The sequence below is a fragment of the Protomyctophum parallelum genome (assembly GCF_964188405.1).
Source record: "Protomyctophum parallelum genome assembly, chromosome: 7".
Lineage (NCBI taxonomy): Eukaryota > Metazoa > Chordata > Actinopteri > Myctophiformes > Myctophidae > Protomyctophum > Protomyctophum parallelum.
Window position 1 is genome coordinate 41,984,487 of NC_139705.1, and position 26,058 is coordinate 42,010,544.

The following is a 26,058-nucleotide window of genomic DNA, read 5'->3' on the forward strand; positions in this document are numbered from 1 at the left end:
CTTTATTTAGTTTCTGTATTATGACTATGACTGTTATTATTCTATTCAGGTTTTAAGATTCGTCCAGGTGACAGCTGGATTCTTGAGACAGGAAGAGTGTATGATATCCACATTGAAGTATTCGACAAATCCAGCAATAGAATTTACCTATCTGATGTAAGTATGTCTCATTATCGTTTAACCCTTAAGACCTGAGGCTGATTCGTACAAATACCTTAAATCACTACTTCTCACTTTTAAGATTTCTCAAAAATAAATAAATAAGTAATCAGCAGATGTACAAGCTTGGGCTGTGGCCTCAGTCACACATAAAAGACAGGGTGCTCTCTTGCTGTCCTTGTGGGAGAGGTGAGGCAGAGCAGCTCGCAATTCATTTTCAATGGGAGTCGCAAGGTTTTGACGAGACAAGCTTGCTCCCTGCTTGTTCCATGGGGGAGGGGGGCTAGAAGACAGCCACGGAGAAAGCTTGTCTTGTCAAAACTACGTGACTCCCATTGAAAATGCTGCTTTGCCCCCCCTCTTCCCCAAGGATGGCGAGAGAGCACCCTGTCTTTTATAATGTGAGCGCCGCCTGTGATGTTGTAGGTCTATTTGTGGATGGCCAACACACAAAAAAATCTAAAATGACACTGATGCTTTCCCGGTTTTAATGGGTTAATTGTCATGTGATTACATTTTAATTTGTATTTAATTATTATTATATTTGTAATTATTCTTTGGGCATCCCATATGAGAACTGATTATAATGCACTACTACATCACACATGTCCTTGCTTGTAAAAGCCAGATAACCCAAACCACAATTTGAATATCTGCTTTCATTGCCCCTGACCACAAACTGAATGATGGTATTCCAAACAAATCGGTTATAATTCAAAGAGAATACATTGAGAATTATCTCTCATTCCACATTTGCCAACAAAAAATACTTTTAAACTTTTAACTTCTTAGGGTCTTGCCTGTCATGGTGTATGCTGTATCTGATTGTATTTTCTTTAATGCCTGCATTGGCCTCTTGAGCATTTATTTGCCATTACTTAATATAAAGAAAGCTTTAAGTGTCTCACAGAAAATGGAAATATTAGAATATCACAATAATGAATATTAAATAAAAACCTCTGTATACATTTTTTCATTTTTCAACATTGTTGTGCAACTATACTTATTGTTATAGTTACTGTACTGTAATGTGCTCTGTACTGTACTGTACTGTGTGGGTGTCCCCGGGGGGTCCCTGGAACATCTAGACCCCCAGGAATGTGCCCAGGGAGGGGGGGCCCGGGTCGGTCTAGCCTTCCGGTCGAGAAATGACAGTTACCGTGTGGGGGTCCCCGGGAGGTCCCTGGAACATCCAGACCCCCAGGAACGCGCCCAGGGGGGCGGCCTAATTCCTGCGAGCCTTCCCTAGTCAGAAACGGTCGCATAGGGACAAAAAAAGCTGCGTAAGGGAGCAGAGGAACCGCTAAAAAACACAAAACAAACATTATTAAATCTTTGTTGTTTCTGACTCTGTGCTAAAGCTAATACTTTACCTCAATATAACTTTTTTTTTCTTTTCTTTTTTTAACGTTGTAAGCCAACTGAACACGAAGCAAAACATCATTACACCTTTGTTGTTTCTCCCTACCTGCTGTGCAGAATGTACGCATTGACACAGTCTTCCCTGTGGAGTACTTTGAGATTGTGGAGTCTTCAATGAGTGGATCACAGCACCGCGTGAGAGCGCTGAAGGACGGCCAAGCGCTCATCAACGCTGCGCTCAACTCCGTCATAGATCAAGTGAGTCTGATTGTTACCTCAAATTAGCCACCAGAGCGTCGTTACCGTGTTAATCACCCAGTTAGTTCTGGCACTCCAGTGGAGAGTGGAGTTCATTTAAAGGAGTTGTGTGTGTGTGTGTGTGTTCATTTAAAGGAGTTGTGTGTGTGTTCATTTAAAGGAGGTGTGTGTGGTGTTAAAAGGATTAAGAATTAAGAATTAATTATTACAGAATAGAGCTATTTGCATTTAAGACCAATTACCTTTTTAACTCTGAGCTTGTACAAGCATAACCAAATAGACTTGCTCAGAGTTAAAGTTTGACAGTTAAGAGTTAAAAATTGACACTGAGGATTTGACTGTTTGTTTCAGGAGGGAGGGGTTCATGTTCTGACCAGTCCAGTCCACAATGAACAGGACGTGGAAATCTACAACCCCATCGTTCTCAGTCCTGCCATCCTCATGTTTCCATGGCAGCCCAGCATTGGAGCTTACCAGTACACAATACAGGTGAGCGTCCTGGTTTGAACAGAACATGGTCTTTCAAGTCCTAGCTGGAGAAAGATCTGAAAATTAAGATTGGTTTCGTTTATTTTAACAGGATAAAACAGGATAAAAACAGGGCATTTCTTTTATTTTTATTGAGGCTCTGTAATTTCACAGCTGTTCAATCGCAATTCAATGTATATAAATGGTGCATTTATATAGAGCCTTTATCCAAGGCGCTTTACATAGATTGTGCATTACATTCACCCATTCACACACACATTCATACACCGATGGCGACGGAAACCATGCAAGGCACCAACCAGCACATCAGGAGCAATTAGGGGTTCAGAGTCTTGCTCAAGGACACTTCGACGCCAACTATGGGGGAGCCCGGGTTCGAATTGGCCAACCTTGCGGTTACCATCCAGCCACTCTACCCCTGAGCCACCACCGCCACCACCACCGCTATATAGAACCAGAAGTACCACAATACGGACATTACAATGCACAGACAAAAAACTAAATACAAAAAAACAAGACAAAACGAGTACACCACAGTCTTGACATGATTGTAAAACAAGGCATTTTATTGGCGATGATCGTTCAAGCATCTTGCAAGTTGCAAGATTAGCTCTAGACTAATTAAAGACTATTTGAAGTGGTCAAACTAGCATTAGAATCAATAGAGCCTGTTTTGAAGCATATTTCACAAACATGAATTGTCTCAGACATGTCATAAAAGCAAAGGTTTATGCCTAAAATATGTCATTTTTCCCCAACTGTTTGGCTGTATGTAGAACAGCAGCAACATGAGTTTAATATGATAAAATGTAAACATTAATTTCAGTCATGACTCATGAGATTTAAAAAAATCTTTATTCCATGCATACGCTGACAAATAGTCTTCTTCCTACATTAACTAGGAGAACCAGTGTACACAACCACTGTGTACACAACTACACATGCTAACTAACTCTAACTCTGCTGCTTCTGTCAGGCGACCGGAGGCAGCGGCAATTTCAGCTGGTCTTCCTCCAACACGGCTGTTGCCACGGTGACCGTGAAAGGAGTGATGACGACTGTCAGTGACACGGGCGTGAGCACCGTGCACGCTCACGACGTGCGCAACCCCATGCACCACAGCCACATGAAGGTGAGCCTCCGTTCAGTTCAACTGTCGTTGTTGTCACTGTACAATGAAGTGTAGCTTGGCTACAATGACAAACCTCTCAAGCTTTCACACAATGCGAGACCCCTTTTTTAGATAGATGGATAGATAGCTTTATTGTCATTCAGCAGATACATAAATGCATAAGAGAACGAAATGTCGTTTCACTGGCTTTTAGTATGCTAAATATGCTAAAATACTATTAAAATCTAAAATCCACTTTTAAAAACAAATACATTAAAAAGCACCAATACCGGTAGTTCATTGAAAGACAGATATTGCACAACAGGAGTCCTTATAGCAGCATATAGGGGGAAAAGGTTTGGGGATATTGCACTTGTTCAAAAGTCTAATGGCTTGGGGGAAAAAGCTCTTGGAAAATCTTGCAGTTTTACTTCCAATGCTTATACCTTCTGCCAGAAGGCAACAGAGTGAACAGTCCCTGGTGTGGGTCACATGTCACAGGGTCAAGTTTATTTTAGAGCAGTGGTTCTAGAACTGTGTTTATCTCTGGAACCGAGTCAAACTAAATGTCTGCATTTCCAAGTGCTTGTCAGGTTCGGGAGTACCCAGTTCAAATGTATCATTATTTTGGGGGGTCGTGGCCTGAAAAGTTACTTTGTACTCTTAAACCACTTAATATTTAATCATATGACATATGGCGAAAATACCAGATTTACAAGCTCACAAACAACACGTTGTGATGCGGTGTGACCATAGGTTGGGCTTAGATTGGGCTATTTAAGATGTTTTAATTTAAATGTCTAGATTGTCTCATGATGATAATAAACACTTCTATCCTGGTTCAGGTGTATGTTGTGGAGCCGGTGGGGATGGACTTCTCTCCCTGTGCGGTAGAAGCCAGAGTGGGCCAGGTGTTGGAGCTGCCCCTCAGGATCTTTGGTTCCCCGGCGGGGGGAGACGGGGACGAGGCGAGCGAGGAGAGGGTCATGCTGACCGACTGCTCCCACGTTGACCTGCTGGTTGAGCAGGAGAACCACGGTGTCTTCCAGCTGCTTGATGGTGAGTCACGTCTGAGTAGCAGTAAATTAACACTTCATTACCTTGCAGAGATCGTTGGTCAGATGTCATGGTTTAATGAATTCACCTGTGTTGGGTTTCTAGCCTGTTAAATTGCAGCCAGAATATTGTTATTTAAAGGGACAATTATACACATTAAGTGAGTGTCTGTACAAATTGAACCAGGTGGACCGATAAGGGTGTTAAATTGGAGCCTATTATAGGAATAAACAATTTATATACCCTATATGCAGTATAATTGCCCTATTATCACAAACCAGAGAATGTGAAACGGTCCTCCTCAATCTAAATATTACTTGAATGCTGGGATTGGTACTGCCACCGTGAGGAAATCATTACCAGTGGAACTTCAAACGAGGCTATGCGAGGAAAATGAGGAGAATGGCTGAAGAACCCACCACACCGTCTAAGAAAAAAACCAACGTGTGCCGACTCGTGGAAATAACTTTGACAGTCCGTTAGAATGGTATACTCCAGCAACCAGTGGTTTCTGCTTCTGGTCGACACAATAACGGTGCTGCACTGGGGGGGGGAGGAGAGACCGGGGCTGACGGACAGATCGGTGAACCAATCAGGGTGCGCGTTTTTCTGAGCCGCGGCCCTCCCATCTAGGCCAGAAATGTCTAGCGTTAGCTCAGGCTATACAGTATGTAATTTATAATGTAAAGGGAAAATGGAATGTTATCTATCGTTTCAACTCATGCCCCCCCCCCCCCCCAAGTGGGTTTTCTTTATGACTTTTCGATTGGCAGTACAAATGTTCTATCTCTGCAGAATTGCAAGATCTATGAGTTTTCATTCTGGTATGTTGTATTATGAATTAGATTATTGTGGTACTGTACCTGCCTGGGAACTGATAAATTACCCCTCCCACCACCACCACCCCCCCACATCTGCAGTATAACAGTCCTGTGTGGCCCGTTTAGTATTTATTTGGTACTGTGTCATAACCACATTATTCCTTCCTTTCTCCATCTGTACATTTCCTTCCTCTCTCTCTGCCACTAAAAACTAACCTTCAGACCTCCCAAAACAAACTCATACGACTACTTGACCTTAAGCCGATGACCCACCTACAGTCATTTCAAAACACATTGCTAGATGGGATGGCTCGGGGTAGAAGACGTGGTTAAGCAAATTTCACTGGGATTGGTATTTAAGATAGTCAAAGAGACATTGCCCTCAGCCACAACACTAGAGGGAGCGACCATGATCTAATATCACCACATTTAGAACAAACATGGGAAAGTTTTACTGCTCTGCCACCACAAATGTGGAATGCCCCAACACCATCCCTTAAAGCAGTGGTTCCCAAAGTGTGGTCCGGGGACCTCTAGGAGGGGTCCTTGAGAGAGTTCCTTGGGTCCCCAGCTAAATGATAATTAGGAACCAAATGGACCCGTATGGGTCTGTAACTCAGAGTGTACAAATGTGTACAAATTTGTACACTTTCAGAGTTAAATTAACTTTGATTTTACAATATACATTGGGGTCCCAGAGATAGAAATTAAATGGGGGTCTGTAGCCTATTCAAACTGGGGGGTCCTTGAAATTAAACGGGTTGAGAATCACTGCTGGAGCCGTAAAATCTTCTCTTATGGGGGTCCTTGGCATATATTTTCTAATGGGGGTCCGCAGGGCGCAGGCTAATGAGTGTCCATTTGGGGGTCCTTGACGTGAAAGAGTTTGAGAACCACTGCCTTAAAGGATGTGTAACTGGTTTCTTTCAAAATTGGCCTGAAAAAACATTATTAGGAGAACTGGAAGTACATGTAATTTTTCCATTTCTTGTGTACATTGTTGCCGACGTGTACATTTTTATGCTATGTTCATGAACTGAATACATAGGAGGACCACAATGGAAACGAGTCCTCTAGACGTTTTTGTGTTATCCTTTGTAGCTTTAATATCTTTCTGTAATACATGCTGTTTTCTTTTCTGACGTATTAAGTATTAAATCTCTCACTCCCTCCCCTCTCTTCCCCTGACAGGGAGGATGGGTCCGGAGGAGGGCCACTGCAGTGTGGTGCGGGCCAAGGCCCTGGCATCTGGGTACACGGTCCTGAGGGTCAGCTACACCCATGCAAACGTTCACCTCAGTGCCAAGATCACCATCGCTGCCTACCTACCTCTCAGAGTGAGTCTGGATTAGGTTGTGCTCCACTCTTCACTCATCGCATGCTCGTCATCGTTCACATTAACCCACTTGAACCGCTAGAACTTAAGGTGAAAACATCGTCAAGCTTACAACTTGTAGATGGGCTTGTTCTCTGCAAAGATATTTTGCCGGGTCCTTTGGTTCCATTTTTACGTTCTCTCGTCCTTGAAATTAAGCCATTAAACTGGGAAAGCATCTGTGCCATTTTAGATATTGGCTATATAGCAACATATGTTTTTCAGAAAACACAAAAATGGCAGATGTACAAGTTCGCGGCCAAATTCATATAATTCTGGGGGTCCGTGGCACAAACAAGTTTGAGAACCACTGATTTAAAGGCAGGTCTTTGAGAACCACTGCCCCCAACAAGGACTCTCTGGGTTTACCTTATCCTTGGGAGGCTCTCAGAATGAATGTGTGTATATCACCACGAATATTCTGGTGGAATGAAGTCCTTGACATTTACTTAGTGGAGGGGGCTCTGCAGTGCCTGGAGGCCAATAATAATCATCCCCATCTTTACCCTGCGGTCTTTGTTGTCTTATGCCATAACTCTTTTAAACTCTCTCCTGAGCAGCAATTAGCCTTTTCTCTAAATCATCATGGGAGGATGTGCGCACTCTCTCTCTCTCTCTCTCTCTCTCTCACACACATACACACACACACACGCACACGCACGCGCTCGCGCCTTTGCTGCAATCAAGATACAGGAGTGTGAGTGTCTGTCTGTAGTACTGGTATTGTCTTGAGTTTGCTGCTGTTGTTGTTGTTCTTTTGTGCGGTGCATCTTAATTATTCTCTAGCACTGCTCTCTGTAATTTGTTTTCTCCTTGTGTGGTTTGACGGTGCCATAATGGAATGCATGTCAGCTGTTTGGGGTAGTATAGTGGATTTATATAAAGTGGCTTAATCTCGCATCATGAATCATTGTCATTCCTACATCATTAGACTGTGGCCCAGCCTACTCATTAATGTTACCTGTTGGCCAGCATCACAACTGTACTGTCCATTGTGCGACATGTTGTGCGTTATGTTGAAAATAGCAGATCGCTGTGATGCATTGTGATTGCTTTTTGCTATTTTCTATGCACCACCACACTGTCGGATGATGGTGTCGGATGACGGTGCCGCTTGCCACTAATATTGAAGTGAACTACTCTTAAACATTGCAGCTGTTTTTTTCTTTTCAATTATATTTCTTTCTTTAACCCATCTTTCACCGCCATTCACGTCTTTTGACGTGATTTATTTATTTTATTTTTTTATCAAAGGTCCTCACCGCCAACCAATCACGTTTCTTTTTTTTTAGAGGCGGGTTACACTAGATGCAGCTTTTGGCTAACCTACGTATGATCCACCGTTCAAGCTCCAGTGAAGCGAGGAACAAGGAAACCACGCTAAAACTCGTTTCCCATCCACTTCCATGTTAGAACGTCTCTGTCTCTTCCTGCATCGTTCCACTATAGGGCCGACCACCATTACATTTTCAATGGGCTCCAACTATGGAACACATGGACGGATTTAGAAGTCTTTTTCTTTTTCTTTGTTTTGCGCTCGCGCAGCGAATGCCTCTCTCATTATCAACCGTCGGGGATGCAATCATAGTGAAGATGAATATTCTGTGACTACTTAAAATATGAAAAGCGTGGCATGAGGGCTATTTTGGTTAAATAAATATTCTGATTCCACAAACAGTTTTCTGAAAAACTTGTGATGTTTTGTTTATCAGTGGTGCTCAAACTTTTTCATTTCCCCTCTGACTCCCCCAAAATTATATGTATTTGGCCGTGGATCTCCATCTCAAAATATTGTTTCCATGGTCCATGGCATGGACCCTCGGAAGCAAATATATATATATTTTTTTTTTGAAAAATATTTACTTTTATATAGTCAAAGATTTGTAAAAAATCTTCATGGTGATTATGAGATTGTAGATCTGATTTAAAAAGAAAATAAAGTGACACACATTCATGTATATAACTAAAATCTAAAATGGCACAGATGCTTTCCTGGTTTGAATGGGTTAAATTATATTTTTTCAAATCATATTCTTTCAAGCACTTGTTTTGCACTGGCAGCTATAGCCATTTTTTTCTTTGTTTATTTCTGCTGTGTATTTTTCAGCATGCACTGTTGTTTCATTTCTTTTCTTTCTTCAGGCAGTTGATCCTGTATCCGTGGCTTTGGTGACCCTGGGGTCATCTAAAGAGATGCTCTTTGAGGGAGGCCCAAAGCCCTGGGTTCTGGAACCGTCCAAGTTCTTCCGGAACCTGAAGGCAGAGGATGAGAGCAGCATTGGCCTGGCATTGACTGGTCCATCGACTCACAGCCACAGCCAACACTGGCTCACAGCTACCTGCAGAACTCTGGGAGAGCAGGTCAGATCTGGTCCTTACAGCTTACACTCTCCATAACCTGGTTTACCATAGCTTTTCACTATCCATAACCTGGTTTAACATAGCTTTTCACTATCCATAACCTGGTTTACCATAGCTTTTCACTATCCATAACCTGGTTTACCATAGCTTTTCACTATCCATAACCTGGTTTAACATAGCTTTTCACTATCCATAACCTGGTTTACCATAGCTTTTCACTATCCATAACCTGGTTTACCATAGCTTTTCACTATCCATAACCTGGTTTAACATAGCTTTTCACTATCCATAACCTGGTTTACCATAGCTTTTCACTATCCATAACCTGGTTTACCATAGCTTTTCACTATCCATAACCTGGTTTAACATAGCTTTTCACTATCCATAACCTGGTTTACCATAGCTTTTCACTCTCCATAACCTGGTTTACCATAGCTTTTCACTATCCATAACCTGGTTTAACATAGCTTTTCACTATCCATAACCTGGTTTACCATAGCTTTTCACTATCCATAACCTGGTTTACCATAGCTTTTCACTATCCATAACCTGGTTTAACATAGCTTTTCACTATCCATAACCTGGTTTAACATAGCTTTTCACTATCCATAACCTGGTTTACCATAGCTTTTCACTATCCATAACCTGGTTTACCATAGCTTTTCACTATCCATAACCTGGTTTACCATAGCTTTTCACTATCCATAACCTGGTTTACCATAGCTTTTCACTCTCCATAACCTGGTTTACCATAGCTTTTCACTATCCATAACCTGGTTTACCATAGCTTTTCACTATCCATAACCTGGTTTAACATAGCTTTTCACTATCCATAACCTGGTTTACCATAGCTTTTCACTATCCATATTTGGTTTACCATAGCTTTTCACTATCCATATTTGGTTTACCATAGCTTTTCACTATCCATAACATGGTTTACCATAGCTTTTCACTATCCATAACCTGGTTTAACATAGCTTTTCACTATCCATAACCTGGTTTACCATAGCTTTTCACTATCCATAACCTGGTTTAACATAGCTTTTCACTATCCATAACCTGGTTTACCATAGCTTTTCACTATCCATAAACTGGTTTACCATAGCTTTTCACTATCCATAACCTGGTTTACCATAGCTTTTCACTATCCATAACCTGGTTTACCATAGCTTTTCCTGGTTATCATATTTTACTATCCATAACCTGGTTAGTTATCATAAGCCTTCACTGTCCATTAACCTGGTTTACCATAGCTTTTCACTACCAATAACTTAGTTACTTACTCTACCTGATACTCAAGTATATTCTTCAGAATTGTGATACAATGAAAATGGTTATGCTCCACAGTACGACTACACAGTACGACTACTTCTAAGTTGTAAAAGTTCATCAACTTTAGAAATGGCTTTTACGTTAGTGTTACTCTCTGAGTTCAAGTAATACATTTTAATCAGCACAGTTCAAGTGAGACTTTTTAATCAGCACAGTTAAATTAACACAGTTTAATTAACACGGGTCAATTAACAGTTTTAATTAACGGCTCAATTAACACAAAACGATGCAAACGTGCAATGCGCATCGCACAGCCATGGAGCACATAGCTTTTCCCCTGTTGTAAGATTTAACTCTAGAACTGTGCACAATGTTTCTTGTCTCTCTACTAAATATCAAAACTTTAAGGTGTCATACAATCCAAATACACTCGGATGTTTACTGTATTGTCTACAGATGCTGGAACACTGAACATGCGTTTTTGTTCACTTTTACAAGGCTCCTCGTACATATTTAATTTATTGATCATGAATGATCTTATTCATCAGGTGTTGGAGGTGACTGTGGGGAACAAGGCCAGTCTGACCAACCCCTACCCTGCCGTGGAGCCGGCGGTGGTCAAGTTTGTGTGTGCACCCCCGTCCCGCCTGACCCTAGTGCCTGTGTACAGCAGCCACCAGCTGGACCTCAGCTGTCCGCTGCTGCAGCACAACAAACAAGTGGTAAACAATCATATCGTTGCTTAATTCCTTATCTACATATTTTAACTTTTTCTTAAATTAACCTACATGGGCATACTAGCATCACACAAAAGCATCAAAAGTAGCAGATCTGCAGATCTGCAAGTTTGGATCTTGTCGATATGCTATTCTTGAATTTGAATCCTGAAAAGTAACAGTTTTGGATGTTTCCAGACGATATTTTAACTATTTTGTTTTATTTGTCATACTGCGTGATTTTTTTTTTTCTTAATGATTTTATTCAAATAATTTTGTTAAAGTAATGGATTAAATTGGTTTAGTCTTATCTATTGCACCTCTACTCTTCAATATTAATACACACATTATCATCATCCAGGTGCCTGTCTCAAATTACCGTAATCCCATTTTGGACCTGGCCGCCTTCGATCAGCACGGCAGGAAGTTCGACAATTTCAGCTCTCTGGGTCTACTGTGGGATTCGACCAAAGTGTCCCTGGCCAGCATCGAACCCTCCATGCCCATGGAGCTGGAACTGCAAGAGGATGCTGGCATACAGAAGAAACTGCATGGTACAGTACATACACATCACACCACGCATGGCATTGGCACTGAAGAAACTGCATGGTACAATTTACAATTTAGGCATTTAGCAGACGCTCTTAACCCATTCTGACCTGAGATCAGATTCATACGAAGGTTTCCACTGGACACACACTGGTCTGATGAACCCATTCTGACCTGAGATCAGATTCTAAAAATGTCAGTCGTTCTTCGATTTTTCAAAAAATAGCAGACCTACAAGCTCGTATCGCGCCACTCGGTGGCGCGATATGAGCTTGTAGATCTGCTATTTTTCAATAGCTAAAGCATAACATGATGCCAACACCAAAATGGGTGCCCGTTCAGAATGGGTTAATCCAGAGCGACTTACATTAAGCAAGAACAAAAAAGCATGGGAATACATCACATAAAAACATTTATCATGAAACATGCGTAAGCTAAGAAAGTAACAGTGGAATATCTATATAATGAAATTATACATATAAACTATACATATATACTACTATGCTATACATATGTACTATGACGTGCTATGACTACATACAATGCAATTATAGTGCTGTCTACATAACATGCTATAAGTCTGTATCAAATGCTATCTAAGTCTACATAAATGCTATCTAAGGGGGTGGGGTAAGTGCTATGGTGCCATGATGGAGTCTGAAAAGGTGGGTTTTCAGACTACGGCGGAAGATTGGGAGTGATGCTGCAGTTCTGACTGCAATGGGAAGTGCATTCCACAGTTTTGGAGCCAGAAGGGAGAAGAGTTTGGGACGTGTGGAGCGTTGTCCCGGCGTTTTTAGTGAGGGTACTTCCAGCTTCCCTGCGTTGGCTGATCTGAGTGCGCGGGAGGGTTTGTAGGGTTCGATCATACTTGCAAGATATGGGGGATCCATACCTTTGGTTGCTTTGAATGCCAGCATCAGAGTTTTGTATTCTGTGCGGGCAGCGACCGGGAGCCCGGCTGGTACATACAGTTACAGTACACATCACACCACACATGGCATTGGCACTGAAGAAACTGCATGGTACATACCTGTTCACATGGGACATGGCAACCACATCGAGTGGTTGTTCTCAAACCTTTTTGTTTCAAGGACCCCAGGGTTGTGTATGCATTACAGCCATGGGCCCCCATTTTGCTAACTTCTTTTGAATCTGTTGGGTGGGCCGTTACCATTGGCGATACTGGCCCACAAATAACAAATAACTCAATGTGGTCTCTGTCGGGACCACATTGAGTGAGGATTCAAATTCAAAAGTAGCAGATCTACAAGTTGTAGATCTGATACTTTTGAATGCTTTTGTGTGACACTGACTGTAGTATTATGATCAAGTAGGTTTGTTAATTTACCGTACGCTAAAAGAGGAGGTAGGAGGTTTCTGCCTGACAGCAACGATATTTAAAAAACATTTATTTTTGTCCTAATGCATCATTATTCATTAACTTGTTTTTTTTTTCTCAGGTCGTCAGACGGTTCTTGTTCATCATCAGACAGGAATTGCCGCCATCACAGTGACTGCTGTGGATTACCAGGTGTCACATCTTGTGGCAGCCAAAGTTCTCAGAAAGGTAATGACCCTAAACAAGTACTCTTTTTTTCAGTCACCCAGAAACGCATGACGTTGCTGCCAGTGGAACCAGTATTTTAACTACTGACTGTGGTGTCATCTCTGTCCTATAAACCTGACCCAACCTGTTTTCCAAGCATTCTAACAATGTTAACAGTAGCTACATTATTACAATGCAGTCCGGCAGCATTCATTTGCAAACACTTGAGCCCTATTTATATAGTATAGAGACCGGAACTTGGTTTGGCATTTCCCCTTTCTCAGTCCACTTCCTCACAGGTGCTGCTGTGTTTATTTCTACTAACAACACCACTAATGCACATGTTTAGGGAAGTGGTGTAGATTCTGCTCTTAGCAGTAAGCCTCAGACTTAAAATCCAGGAAGCAATGTACCTCCCCCTGTATGCTAAGAGCTGGATACAACATGCGCAGAATGCTCCGTGTGTATTGTCTTAATGTGTTAATGTATAAATAAGGCTGATCATTACATCAGGGGCGGCTGTGGCTCAGGAGGTAGAGCAGGTCGTCCAATGATCCATGTTTCAGAGGTTCGAATCCCAGCTCCTCCTGTCTACATGTCGAAGTGTCCTTGGGCAAGACACTTCGACCCCCAAATTGCTCCCGATGTGCTGGTTGGTACCTTGCATGGCTTCCGCCGCAATTGGTGTATGAATGGGTGAATGTACTGCACAATCTATGTAAAGCGCCTTGGATAAAGGCGCTATATAAATGCACCATTTACCATTTTACATGGTGGTTCCCGTTTTGTGTCCCTCCTTTGACTTCTGCTTCCTAATTCAGCAGGACAATACCACCCTGCTGGTGTCATAACGTTTACTGTATATGGTCTGTAACCATAGCAACCGTACCACCCTGCTGTTGTCATAACGTTTACTGTATATGGTCTGTAATCATAGCAACCGTTCTGTTTAATTTCTTCCATCACTTGACAGTATGACCCTTTGACCCCTGTCTCGGCCACTCTGGAGCTGCTACTGGTGGAGGATGTGAAAGTCAGCCCAGAAAGCCTGACCATCTACAACCACCCTGACGTGCGGGTAAGACCAGCTCCTGCTGTTACCACTGGTAGAAAGGAACTGTCGGGCAGAGAAACAACCTTTTTGAAATGGGCCATTTTGCATAATGAGTACCTTTACTTTTGGTACTTAACATAGCACTTCTATAATGCTTCAATACCCTTTCTTAAATGAAAACTCTCTCTGGCTGTTAACAAAATGTATCCGTTTCCCTCCGAGACGTTTGAACTGACATAATTGGGTGATCCTCTAGCGTTTGGGTTTTAACTGCTGCATGCTAGTTTGCCTCTCCAGAAGTTCTTTCTGCAGGCCTGTCTCTCTCTCTCTCTCTCTCTCTCTCTCTCCCCCTCCTAACCTGTATAATGTAGGAGCCAGCGTTTTAAACTTGAACCCCAGCATCCATACTCTGGGGGGTATCATTAGCCCAAAATAGCTGATATACAAACTGTTAGATCGGCTATCTTTGGCGAAGAGATTTGGTGTAGGTCCAAGTCCAATTTACTACGTGTGGAGCGTTTAAAGTGGTTAACGGCTACACACTCTCAAAAGTTTGCCTCTCCGGGAGGTCTTTCTACAGGCCTCTCTCTCTCTAATCCTGTGTGATGTAGTAGCAGGCAGTCACGCCAGTCAGTGTCTGATAAGGGCGGTGCAGAAAATAACCGCGAGTGACCTGCGTAAGAGGATTATAAAGTGTGACCGCGGGCAGGGGTCACCTTTTGATGCCACCAGTGGATTCATGTTATTCTTGTTATTAAGTGCTTGAGTTTGGTGTGTGTGTCTGTCTGTCTGTCTATACTTGTGAGGGCCAAATGTCCCCCACAACTATAGTAGAAATTGTCTCTTGTGAGGATGAGGGTACATTCAGGTTATGTTTAGAGTTTGTGTGATTTTTACTTGGCACAACATTTTCAGCTTTAGGTTTACGGTAAAAAGAATTGGCAATAATACAATTGCCATACTAAATGTTGCTGTCCTCACAAATATAGATATACAAATGTGTGTGTGTGTGTGTGAATGGGCGGGGTTCTGGATGACAAACGTTAAGCCTGTCTTAAGTCTTAAACCATTTTCATGTTTATCTTCCAACACGTTTGGTCTTGCAGGCAGACCTGTCCCTGCGAGAGGGTTCAGGACACTTCTATGTCAACGCCAGTGTGGGAGGCCTCGTGGAGGTTGAGTTTCAAGAGGCCACTTTAAAAGCCCAGGTGAGGAGGAACAAAATGGTCTTTTATGTTCTTCCTGTGACGGAACCACATACAAAATGTGGTAGCATCCTAGGGTTTCCAAAAGAGGCAAAGGTCCAAAAGCAAAATAGATGAGGGAGCATCCTTTTTACAGCACTAATCGAGGCACAGATGAAAACTGAGCCCTTGCTTAGCTGACTCAGGGAAGGCGTTTCGAGTCAACAACTCTTCCTCAGGCAGCAATCATGTTTTTAAGGGTCTACAGTATGTGTGTTTTAAGTGTCTATGTTGCTTATATACTGTAACTGCAAAACAACAGTACACCACACATCATATCCTCCTCATTTGACAATTTTTACTGTTGATTTTTAAAACCTTAATGTGAAACCAGGCTACTCACTGCCGGTACAACTAAGCTACTGCTTACTTGCTACTTGCTATTATAGATATCGTCTCTGTCCTCATATCAGTGTTGTTTTCGTCAGGACTGACGATAACGTAAATGACGACGTCAACGCCCCTTTTTCCAGGACTAAGACTGACTAAAACGAACGACCCTAAAATATTTCGGGACAAGACTGACGCTGACGAGCTAAATACCGTAGCTCTGTTTGATGACGATGACGAGACGTGTGTGTGTTATTGTTGACAAGACGAGGCTACACGAAAATGTTAGTGGATTTTGACGAACAAAGTTTTAAATGCATGAAAATGTTCCGCCAATAATGTCACTGCACTCGCCGCTATCCTCCTCTCCAGTCTCCTTTCCTAGTTGGTCACGCCCATCTGCATGCATGCACACACACACACACACACACACACACACACACACCGTCCCATTTCGACTCTGTGTGCGTGTCCTCTTCAGACCACCACCAGACTGGGGGAAGCCGGCACCGCTATGATCACTTTGCTTGTCCCCGTGGATTGGAAATAGGATTTAAAAGGCTATCCGATGATAGCGTGGATTACAGCACAGTTGTGTGCAATTATTCAATAAAGAATTCACATATCACCGCACCTCGTCAAGCCTCCAGTGTCGGCTCAATGCGAAACATGTTGCACCGAGCCTAGCCTGGAAGCTAACGTCAATCAACAACAGTAGCTCTGGTCCATAGTGTAGTTAGGACTCATGAGTTCTATGGTACTTAATTTGATCCTTTCCCCTCACTCACACCCGCGGAAGCTGTGCAGGCAGCCCCTCGTTTTTAACATAAAAAAGATGTGAAAGCCTACTTTCCTCCATCTAACACTATGGATCAGAGCTAACGTTATTCCAACTCCCAGTAGCAGTTCAAGTACCCGACCAGATGACATGGTTTCTAACTAAACGGTTATGGCCAAATAAAATGTAAAATCTACTATGGCTGTTACTGTATGTCCACAGAAGAAACACAGAGGTGTTTTCTTATGGTCATGTCACATATTTGCTGCACCAATTGAAGCCCCCCCCCCCCAAACCCTGTAGGATGCATTCCCCAAAACTCTCAGAGACATGCCCCCACCATCCAAACCTTCAATATTACTTTCCCCAGCTATTTATTTTTATTTACTTAGTGTTTTTCCTTTAATAAAGTTGTTTTTGATTCATGTCCCCCTTGTAAAGCATTTTTGGGTACTCAGAAAAGCTGTATATAAATTAATTTTGAGATATTATTACTACAAAAACAATGTTAAACTTATGTATTCACTATTCATTGATTCACTAGTATACCAAAATCCATTAAAAAAATGGCTCTCTCACAGTTCTTGGGTCAAATAATGATATGCGATTAAAATGTGATTAATCGAGATTAACTACAAAGCCTCTGATTCATTAGATTAATTTTTTTTAATCGAGTCCCAGCTCTAATTAATACCTGTACGCTATAGACATTTTATTTAAAGACTTTTTATTTTTTGACAAACTGGACTAAAACCTTTTACTAAAATGACTAAAACTGACTAAAACCCTTAGGAGTTTCCGTCGACTAAAACTATCAAGGATAGAAATGACTAAGACTGACTAAGACTAATTAAGCATTTTTTCAAATGACTAAGACTGACTAAGACTAATTAAGCATTTTTCCAAAAGACTAAGACTGACTAAATCTAAAAAATGCCTGCCAAAAACAACACTGCCTCATATGTCCAAAACTGTTACTTTTCAGGATTCAAATTCAATTATGGCAAAAGTAGCAAATCGATAAGCTCAAGTTCAACTTGTTTTATTGATGCAATCATTTTCTTTATTTGATCAAATGTTTATTTATTTCCTTAGTGTTATCTTTAATCTTGTTCTGTAAAGCTCTTCGTAAACCTGCTTCTAAAATGCAATTCATAAATATTCATTGACAGAAACCTCCACATTTTTGCTTTGTATGTTTCTTTGTCACTTAATGCCCCAATTCGTGTATCTAACTAAAGAAGTGAAAATAGCCCATCTACGAGCTCACAACGCCTTGTGAGGTTGTCAATCGGCTATATTCAGAGAAAGCTACTTTTGTGTGATGCTGTAATACGATAAAGTAGGCGTTAATAATTCACAAAAAACACTACAAAGTTAAAAATATGGAGACAAGAGGTTTCTGCCTGACAGCAAGAATCTAGTATATTCCATATATCCCAATGTGCTGATGTCTCCACTCCAGGTTGCTCCGCTCCATCCAGGCCTGGTGACGGTGATGGTTCATGACCTGTGCCTGGCCTTCCCTGCTCCAGCCCAGGTTGCCGTGCACGTCTCTGGCATCCTGGAGGTGTACGTTCGAGTGGTGGACAAGGTCAGCTGATGGTGACGCTTGATCCTGTTCCGTTATCTGGCCGGGTCCAGACACGGCTGGACCGTTATCAGTCACTTGATTTCCTCTTCCACGCCTGATTGGCTTTCTAAAGTACTTAACCTTTGTGGTCACGACGTTGTGGCTTGAGTATTCCTCACGCTTGACCTCACTGACTTCCATCCCCAGGATTTAACCTGACCAAATTAATGTTCTCTGACAGTACATGGATTTTAAAGGGAAAACGGATGATTTTCAACAAACGTTGTGATGAATATACCCCGAATTCAAAAAAGCTATTCATAGTGTTGTTGCCTTATACGTTGATGCTTTTATTTGCAGTCAATCACTTTTATCTCCACAGAATATTTGCAACAATAGTTTAAATGCCCTATATTTGGTGTGAAGTAATCAATATAGTCTTCTGTGTATTTCTACACAAACTGTTACGTCAAACTTGGTGGTTTAGGATTTAGAAGGCGTCGGCCTCGTCATCGTTTCGTGATGTCAAACATTTCAGAGAAATGTACACAGTAGACTTACTGGAGGCTTTTCTTTTGCCACACTATAAGTTTTCTCTGCCATTGTCTTCATTTGCATTCCAGTGGAGCTTCTTTTCTTATCTTTCTCTATTTAAATTGTTGATAACAAGTTCTCAATGTAATGGCTCTGCTTGAGATTATCACTTGAGAAGGAAAGTAAATCTGCACACTGGGCTCTTTATAATATGGTACCAGTTTTGCCTGCTCATTCTGTGTCTCAGGAGGGCCGTGGACAATTCAGAAATCCTGGAAAGTTCCATGCTATAATGGAAGCTATTATCTCATATGAATATAATACAAATCTAAATATATGTGAAATAGTTTGGATGATTATTATTATTATGGTAGGGATTATGATGAGCATAAGTGAGGAGCAATTATATAAAGATGGGTGAAGTCTTCCATTGACTTCCCATCTTTCTCCAGTGTACATGTTCAGTTCCTGTACATTTTCATTTTCATTACGATAATCCCATGTCATTTCAGGTGGAGATTGGTAAATCTGTGAGAGCTCATGTCAGAGTCCTGGACGACAACAAGAAACCCTTCCCTGCCAGATACTTCCACGTTATGAATCTGAAACTCAAGGCCGCCTCTGGGATCGTCTCTCTGCAGTAAGTCTGGTAGACGTGGAAACGTGTTAAACACTTCAAACCCTGAATGGTGGACCGGAGGGATGCCCTCAGGGCTCTATTATTAGTGTCTTTTGCCACGTTGTAAGCTCGTCAATCTATATTCCTATGAAAGCTTTCCCCACCCATTTAGACCCATCTGAAAATATGTTGTTCCTGGCCCCCTTCCCCCACCCCCCTCCCAGAAGCAAAGATTTGAGTTAAAAACGTTTGCTCTGAAAGAATATATACGGTATTCAGATATTTGTGCCACATTTTCACGGGTTTTTCAAAAATAGCAGATCTACAGTACAAGCTTGTAGTGCTATGAGCTTGTAGATCTGCTATTTTTCAATAGCTAGAGTACAACATAATGCTTAAACACCAAAAGGGGTTCCTGACTCCAGAATGTGTTAAAGCCTGGTTTATAGTTTGACGTATGAAGCGTGTTGCTATATGAAGCATGGCTTGTATTCTGGACTTTTTTGCAGGGTGTTTAATCTGTTTATGTGGATCTCTGAATGTCGTCTCTGTCGTGCAGAAACCATATCTCCATATTGTGGAGATATGCCCTACTTCTTCATACAATAGTGTTGCTCAAACATACGAAAAATAAGCTTGTAAATTATTTATTCTGTCTGAGGGTTTTTTATGGGCGATATCCCATCCTATGTCCAGCTTTTGGTGTATGTAACGCAAAGTCCTAACACAAACTTTAAATGCCCTTGACAATTAATGGACAATTTTGAGTGTTTGTGTAAACACAAACATTGCGCAACACAAACATTGATAACGAAGGTGACTCTTCACACGGGTGTGATTTTATAAATATTATTTAACCAAAGTATTTAAAAGCTTGTGGATAAAATAACTACATTGGATCCATTGGAACACAGGTTATTTTATTCATTTCTTGTAAAGTAAGCGTTTTGGAAATGTTGGTTTCCAGCCAACAGTGACTCTACGCAGGGTGGTTTATGAATATGCAGGTTGTTTATGAATATGCATCATGGTGGTTTATGAATATGCTGGCTGTTTATGTGGGTTCCTGCCTCCTCCTCCTGTGCAGTGCTGTAGCTGAGCATGCAGAGAAAGACACGTCCATCTTCCTGGTGAAAGGTCTCTCCATTGGCCAGACCACTGTGTCAGCTGTTGTTGTGGATAAAAACGGAAAGAAGATCACATCTGCCCCTCAACAAATAGAGGTATAACATTTGCATAAGCTTTAATAGGGTTTTTCCACTTAAAAACCCCCTTCTGGTTTGATTTTCACATCTACTATGGCTTTTTATGTGCTCCCTATTTTTTTTTTTTTTTTTGCTTGATTCAATATTTAGATATTATTTGATATTAATTTTGATCAGACCCTCATATCCATATAATTCAAACCTCATGTTTAACTATGTTAGCTATTTAAAAACACGTCTCTGGTTCTGGTGACTGATATTGTCCTAGTGCGAGGGGACTATCATTTTTCAATTACTTTATTCGTTTGACAAAAAATATGCTGAAGGAAAGAAAGATAGAAGTTTTTCAACATTGTACCCTTAAGCTTTAATGTGAAATACTATACTGTGTGTGTGTGTGTGTGTGTGTGTGTGTGTGTGTGTGTGTGTGTGTGTGTGTGTGTGTGTGTGTGTGTGTGTGTGTGTGTGTGTGTGTGTGTGCGTGTGCGTGTGCAAAAACAAATTCTCAGAGGGATTCCTTTTTTTTTGTTTCCTTTCCTAGGTGTTTCCACCGTTCAAACTCATCCCCAGGAAAATTACTTTGTTAATTGGAGCACTGATGCAGGTATGTATTGGATTCCCCAGGAAACAGCTGGTCTCTGCCCCACTCCAGTGAAGAGGCTGAGCCCTCTGCCAGGGAGAGAGTGTCTTGCAATGGGGGACGATTTGAAATGCCACATGGCGCTTGTTCCCTAGCTCACGCTCCACTTAAGACAGCAGTTCTAAATGTTTTCCTGTTAAGGACTCCTCAAATGGATCTGAACCTCCCAAATTGACGTGACCCCCATCTGAATAGATTTTTGTGCCAGGGACACCTATGAGAGAAGATTTGTCCACATTTGAGAACATGTTTTTGGAAATAGACAAACTACGAACTACGATGAGCTTGTAGATCGGCTATTTTTGAATTGCTGAAAAATACAATTTTGTGTGGGTGTGTTTAAAATCTTCCTCGTTTTACTAGGGACCCCCCAATGACCCATGGGGGTCCCTGGACCCCTCATTGAAAACCGCTAATTCATTTGGAGATTTCTTTTGTTTTGTTGCATTCCTAAGCCAATAATGTGATGACCGGCACTCCTCCGCTCATCACATTATTGGCTTAGGAATCGCTCCATCAATCTGCATCTAGATAATTGTATTTATACTGTATTATTTAACAAAAAATAATTTGCTTGGTGGGTACCCATCTCATCATCTAATGTTGAAATGAGTTCTTTTTTTTTAACATCTGAACGATGCAGTAATTGCTTTTATTAAATGAAATAAACAAACAAACCATCAGTGTGGGCACAAAGGCGGCTCATGCAAAACTCATACTTCCTTTTTTTTCTCTTCGTCATTCAGTTATATCTGTCTAATTAGTTAATTGAACTAATCGATTTAATCTATTATAGAAGAAAAAAAATCTTTGATCTATAATTTAATAGTTTCTGCCTTTTATTGATAGTGAACAGTAGACTGAAATGGGGAGAGAGAGAGAGAGCTGGGGAGCGACACGCAGCAAAGGTTGTGGGGTTTGGCATTAGCAGCGGTATGTTGTAGAATAAATAATCTTCCAAAGGTGAAGGCATGACGAAGTGAAGTGTTGAGACTTTATTCAGAATATTCAGCAGAGTAACAACATACAGAGAGTGAGGAACAGGCCTCCTTGTTGAAGATTCAGCAGAGTAACGACATACAGAGAGTGAGGAACAGGCCTCCTTGTTGAAGATTCAGCAGAGTAACGACATACAGAGAGTGAGGAACAGGCCTCCTTGTTGAAGATTCAGCAGAGTAACGACATACAGAGAGTGAGGAACAGGCCTCCTTGCCTGTTCCAGCAGCCCCTCCGCACCCTGAAAACATGAGTGTCTATTTCAAACAAAGTGTTTTTTGACTGGGGGGGTCATATTTTGACAGCAGGAATTGCCTGTCATAATTTGACCCCCCAGTATCAGGATGTATTAGGATGTTGATATTCATTCATCAGCCAACACTCCCCACTCACAGGAAGTACCCCCGCCCCCCTCCAGAGAGGACGTATAGGGCCTTAGTCCTACTCCTCCTCCCAGCCCAAATCACACCTTGGAAAGCATGAGTGTCAATTTCAAACAAAGTGTTTTTTGACTGGGGGCTCATATTTTGACAGCAGGAATTGCCTGTCATAATTTGACCCCCCAGTATCAGGACGTATTAGCATGTTGATATTCCTTCATCAGCCAACACTCCCCACTCACAGGTAGTACCCCCCCAAGAGAGGACGTATAGACCGATTCCGTAGCGGTTTCATGGTCGCAGCTTACGTATTTCCTGTAGGCGGACTCGACATAGCTGCGGAGTTTAAATCCTCACCAGGCGCACCTCTTCTACTATAGTGAACGGCAGAGTAACTGATGTTTAGTCTGCCTCAAACGTTACTCTTTTACCTCCTTTTTACTAACACTAACATTACAAATATGCCCAGAACATCGTGATGAACCTGTGTAGTTTATGGCTGCTCCAACAGTAGTGGAAACATAAAAAATAAAAAATAAAACGGAATGTCAAAATATCCACCGTGGTGGCTGAGACCAGAGCCATTTAGTAATGGTTGAGACGAAGCAGTGAAAGGTCCTGAAAGATACATAACGTCAGTCTTACCCAATACCCAATCTTTCTATTTTATGAACACAAGGCTGCTGTACTTTATACCTCATACTTTAAATGCTTACTACACAGGTTCATCACGATGTTCTGGGCATAATTATTTGTAATGTTAGTGTTAGTAAAAAGGAGGTAAAAGAGTAACGTTTGAGGCAGACTTTTCATCAGTCACTCTGCTGTTCACTATAGTAGAAGAGGTGCGCCTGGTGAGGATTTAAACCCTGCAGCTATGTCGAGTCCGCCTACAGGAAATACGTAAGCTGCGACCATGAGACCCGCTACGGAATCGGTCTATAGGGCCTTGGTCCTACTCCTCCCAGCCCAAATCACACCTTGGAAAGCATGAGTGTCTATTTCAAACAAAGTGTTTTTTGACTGGCAGTGGGGGCTCATATTTTGACAGCAGGAATTGCCTGTCATAATATCAGGATGTATTAGGATGTTGATATTCATTCATCAGCCAACACTCCCCACTCACAGGTAGGGTTGGGGGCACAACTGTTCACGACAGCTGTTTCACGACACCACTGTTGTGTGACATGTATGTGTGTGTGTCTACTCTCTTCTGCTTCCCGATTAATCTAAGAAGTATTGGATTGAATAATCGCTAAAATAATTGTTGCAGTCCTAATCCCATCAATCTTGTCTTTATTTTTTTATTTTTTACTTTAGATCACATCTGAGGGCGGGCCCCAGCCTCAGTCCAACATCCTCTTCTCCGTCGCGGCCAATGAGGAGATAGCATCCGTCAACGGCGTGGGCCATGTCAGGGGCGTGGCCGTGGGCAACGTCACGGTGACCGGACTGGTCCGAGCGGTCGACTCCGAGACCGGGAAGCTGGTGGTCATCTCTCAGGTTAGAGCAGTGTTCATTTCATTGAGGGGAAGCTGGTGGTCATCTCTCAGGTTAGAGCTGTGTTCATTTCATCGAAAATTCGTCAACTACCTTTTTTTCACTGACAAACACTAAACTAAAACTAAGCTATGATGACTTAAACTAATAAGACTATAGAAGAAATATATTGACAATTTTGTCAACAAATAAAAACTGGAGGGATTAGTGGATACGAGGTTGGTTGCGCTCGGGTGTTGGGTTCTGAAAATAGCAGATCTACAAGCTCTGTCGCGGTCTTGCAGTTCTGCTGTTTTCAAGTATAAAATCGGCCTATAATTACGGTCGACAAAATTAACTGTAGATTTAGTTGACTAAAATCTTACATTTAGTCGACTAAAATAGACTAAATTTTAACTTTTCGGATGACAAAAATATGACATTTGTAGAATAGGCCTAACGTCTTAATGGCTTCATTGTGGATGTTCCATAGGATGAAGTAGAAGTGGAGGTGGTGCAGTTGAAAGCCATTCGGATCCGAGCCCCCATCACCAGAATGAAGACCGGTGCTCAGGTATAATTGTAGGACGATTGTACAGTGGTACGATTATCGTACCACTTGCAAACCGTTAATAATAAAGTATACAATCAAGGTACCCTTACACCTGACTGAAGCGCCATTCACACTGAGCACTGTAACGATAACTATATCGTTCACCATTTTATGTTTTATTGTGGGTGTGAACTCTGCCAACCAGTTGACTGAGAACGATTTTAAAACTATATCTTTACAGTTATCGTTAGAGTTATAGTGCTCAGTGAGTGTAAATGGCCCTTCTTGGTTGCACTTAGTGTGTCACTCCCTGGAAATCGCAGATGCTCAACCCATCGCAACCAAGTATAAATCAAGCTTCTACTATACTAGTAAAAGGTTTCTCTCAAATAAATGGTCCTTTTATACAGATTCACTGCAATGAATTCTGAAGCATTGTCCTGTTTTTGTGTCCTGTGCCAGATGCCTGTATATGTGATGGGTCTCACCAACAGTCAGACCCCCCTCTCCTTTGGCAGTACCCTCCCAGGTCTCACCTTCCATTGGTCCACCACCAAGAGAGACATTCTTGAAGTCCAATCACGTCACAGTGAGGTACAGCAGGACCTCCCTCCCTCTAAACATGCATGCATTCTGTGATAAGCTAAGCTGCTGCCCTCTCCATCCCTTTTATCAGACAGAGTGATATTTTTAGGGCAAACAGAAATGCGCTCTATGTGCAATGTGAGCCAGGCTTATTTTGCCTCGCTGCCTTGTCACTTCCACCTTGTTGTTTCTGCCATCCTTGTAATATCCACTTTTACCGTAACTTTCAGGCCAACGTGCAGCTCCAACCGGAGCATAACTTTGCCATGAGCGTGACTGGGAGAGCGAGAGGCCGTACAGGGCTGCAGGTGGTGCTCAGAGCCAGCGACCCCGAGGCCGGTCAGCTGGAGGGGAACCTACGGGAGCTGAGCGACGAAGTCCAGATCCAGGTACAGCACACTTGGACGTGGGCGATTAGCGTTTCTCTGAGGGTCTCGTGTCCGAACAAAGCCATGCTGAGTGCACTGCGAATTAGCCTTTGTTCATGGACAATCATGCGTATCAGCCCTTGCCTCCTCCCGCTGCAAGAAGATAAAGAAGCCCAGCCTGAAGGATAAGATAAACCTTTTATTGATCCTAGCGGGGAAATGCAGGTGTCATGGCAGCAGCAACAGCAGAAAGAATTAAACACTGGAGAGGTGCAGGTAAAAGTACCAAACCAAAACCAAGATGGAGAAGTAATAGTTAGACTTAACCCTAAACATCTGTACTGAGATTGACATACTGCATGTTTATTCTGTCAAAAGATAAGTATAAAGGTACAGTGTTATATCATCAGTAAATATGTATTTTAGTTTGAGAACTACTCGTGTAGACTATTAACATTGAATATGAGAGTGATTAAACAGTATGTACAGTGTCAACTGGCCTTCAACAGTGAGTATCAGGAGGATTAATGTATTTACGTACAGCCTGTCAATGAATATGTAAAGTCATAAGTATTGCGTCATCATCAATGTGTTATAGTTAACTTAAGTGTGGCGATAAGATTGCATGCTTCACATTGCATT

At 41.9% G+C, this 26,058-nt stretch overlaps 1 protein-coding gene across 2 annotated transcripts in view; it reads left to right on the forward strand.

Annotated features, from left to right (window-relative positions):
- nup210 (nucleoporin 210) overlaps positions 1–26,058 on the forward strand; it is a 64,771-nt gene that overhangs the window by 17,603 nt on the left and 21,110 nt on the right. For both annotated transcript variants that reach the window (XM_083770333.1, XM_083770334.1), the window contains exons 9-28: positions 50–156; positions 1,639–1,779; positions 2,131–2,268; positions 3,245–3,400; positions 4,225–4,438; positions 6,448–6,593; positions 8,774–8,992; positions 10,813–10,986; positions 11,342–11,534; positions 12,993–13,099; positions 14,052–14,156; positions 15,239–15,340; positions 17,950–18,078; positions 19,104–19,231; positions 20,298–20,433; positions 20,957–21,019; positions 23,752–23,934; positions 24,404–24,484; positions 24,926–25,057; positions 25,279–25,437. In XM_083770333.1, the coding sequence (XP_083626459.1) occupies positions 50–156; positions 1,639–1,779; positions 2,131–2,268; positions 3,245–3,400; positions 4,225–4,438; positions 6,448–6,593; positions 8,774–8,992; positions 10,813–10,986; positions 11,342–11,534; positions 12,993–13,099; positions 14,052–14,156; positions 15,239–15,340; positions 17,950–18,078; positions 19,104–19,231; positions 20,298–20,433; positions 20,957–21,019; positions 23,752–23,934; positions 24,404–24,484; positions 24,926–25,057; positions 25,279–25,437 (2,813 nt within the window). The remainder of the gene's footprint in view (positions 1–49; positions 157–1,638; positions 1,780–2,130; positions 2,269–3,244; positions 3,401–4,224; positions 4,439–6,447; positions 6,594–8,773; positions 8,993–10,812; positions 10,987–11,341; positions 11,535–12,992; positions 13,100–14,051; positions 14,157–15,238; positions 15,341–17,949; positions 18,079–19,103; positions 19,232–20,297; positions 20,434–20,956; positions 21,020–23,751; positions 23,935–24,403; positions 24,485–24,925; positions 25,058–25,278; positions 25,438–26,058) is intronic.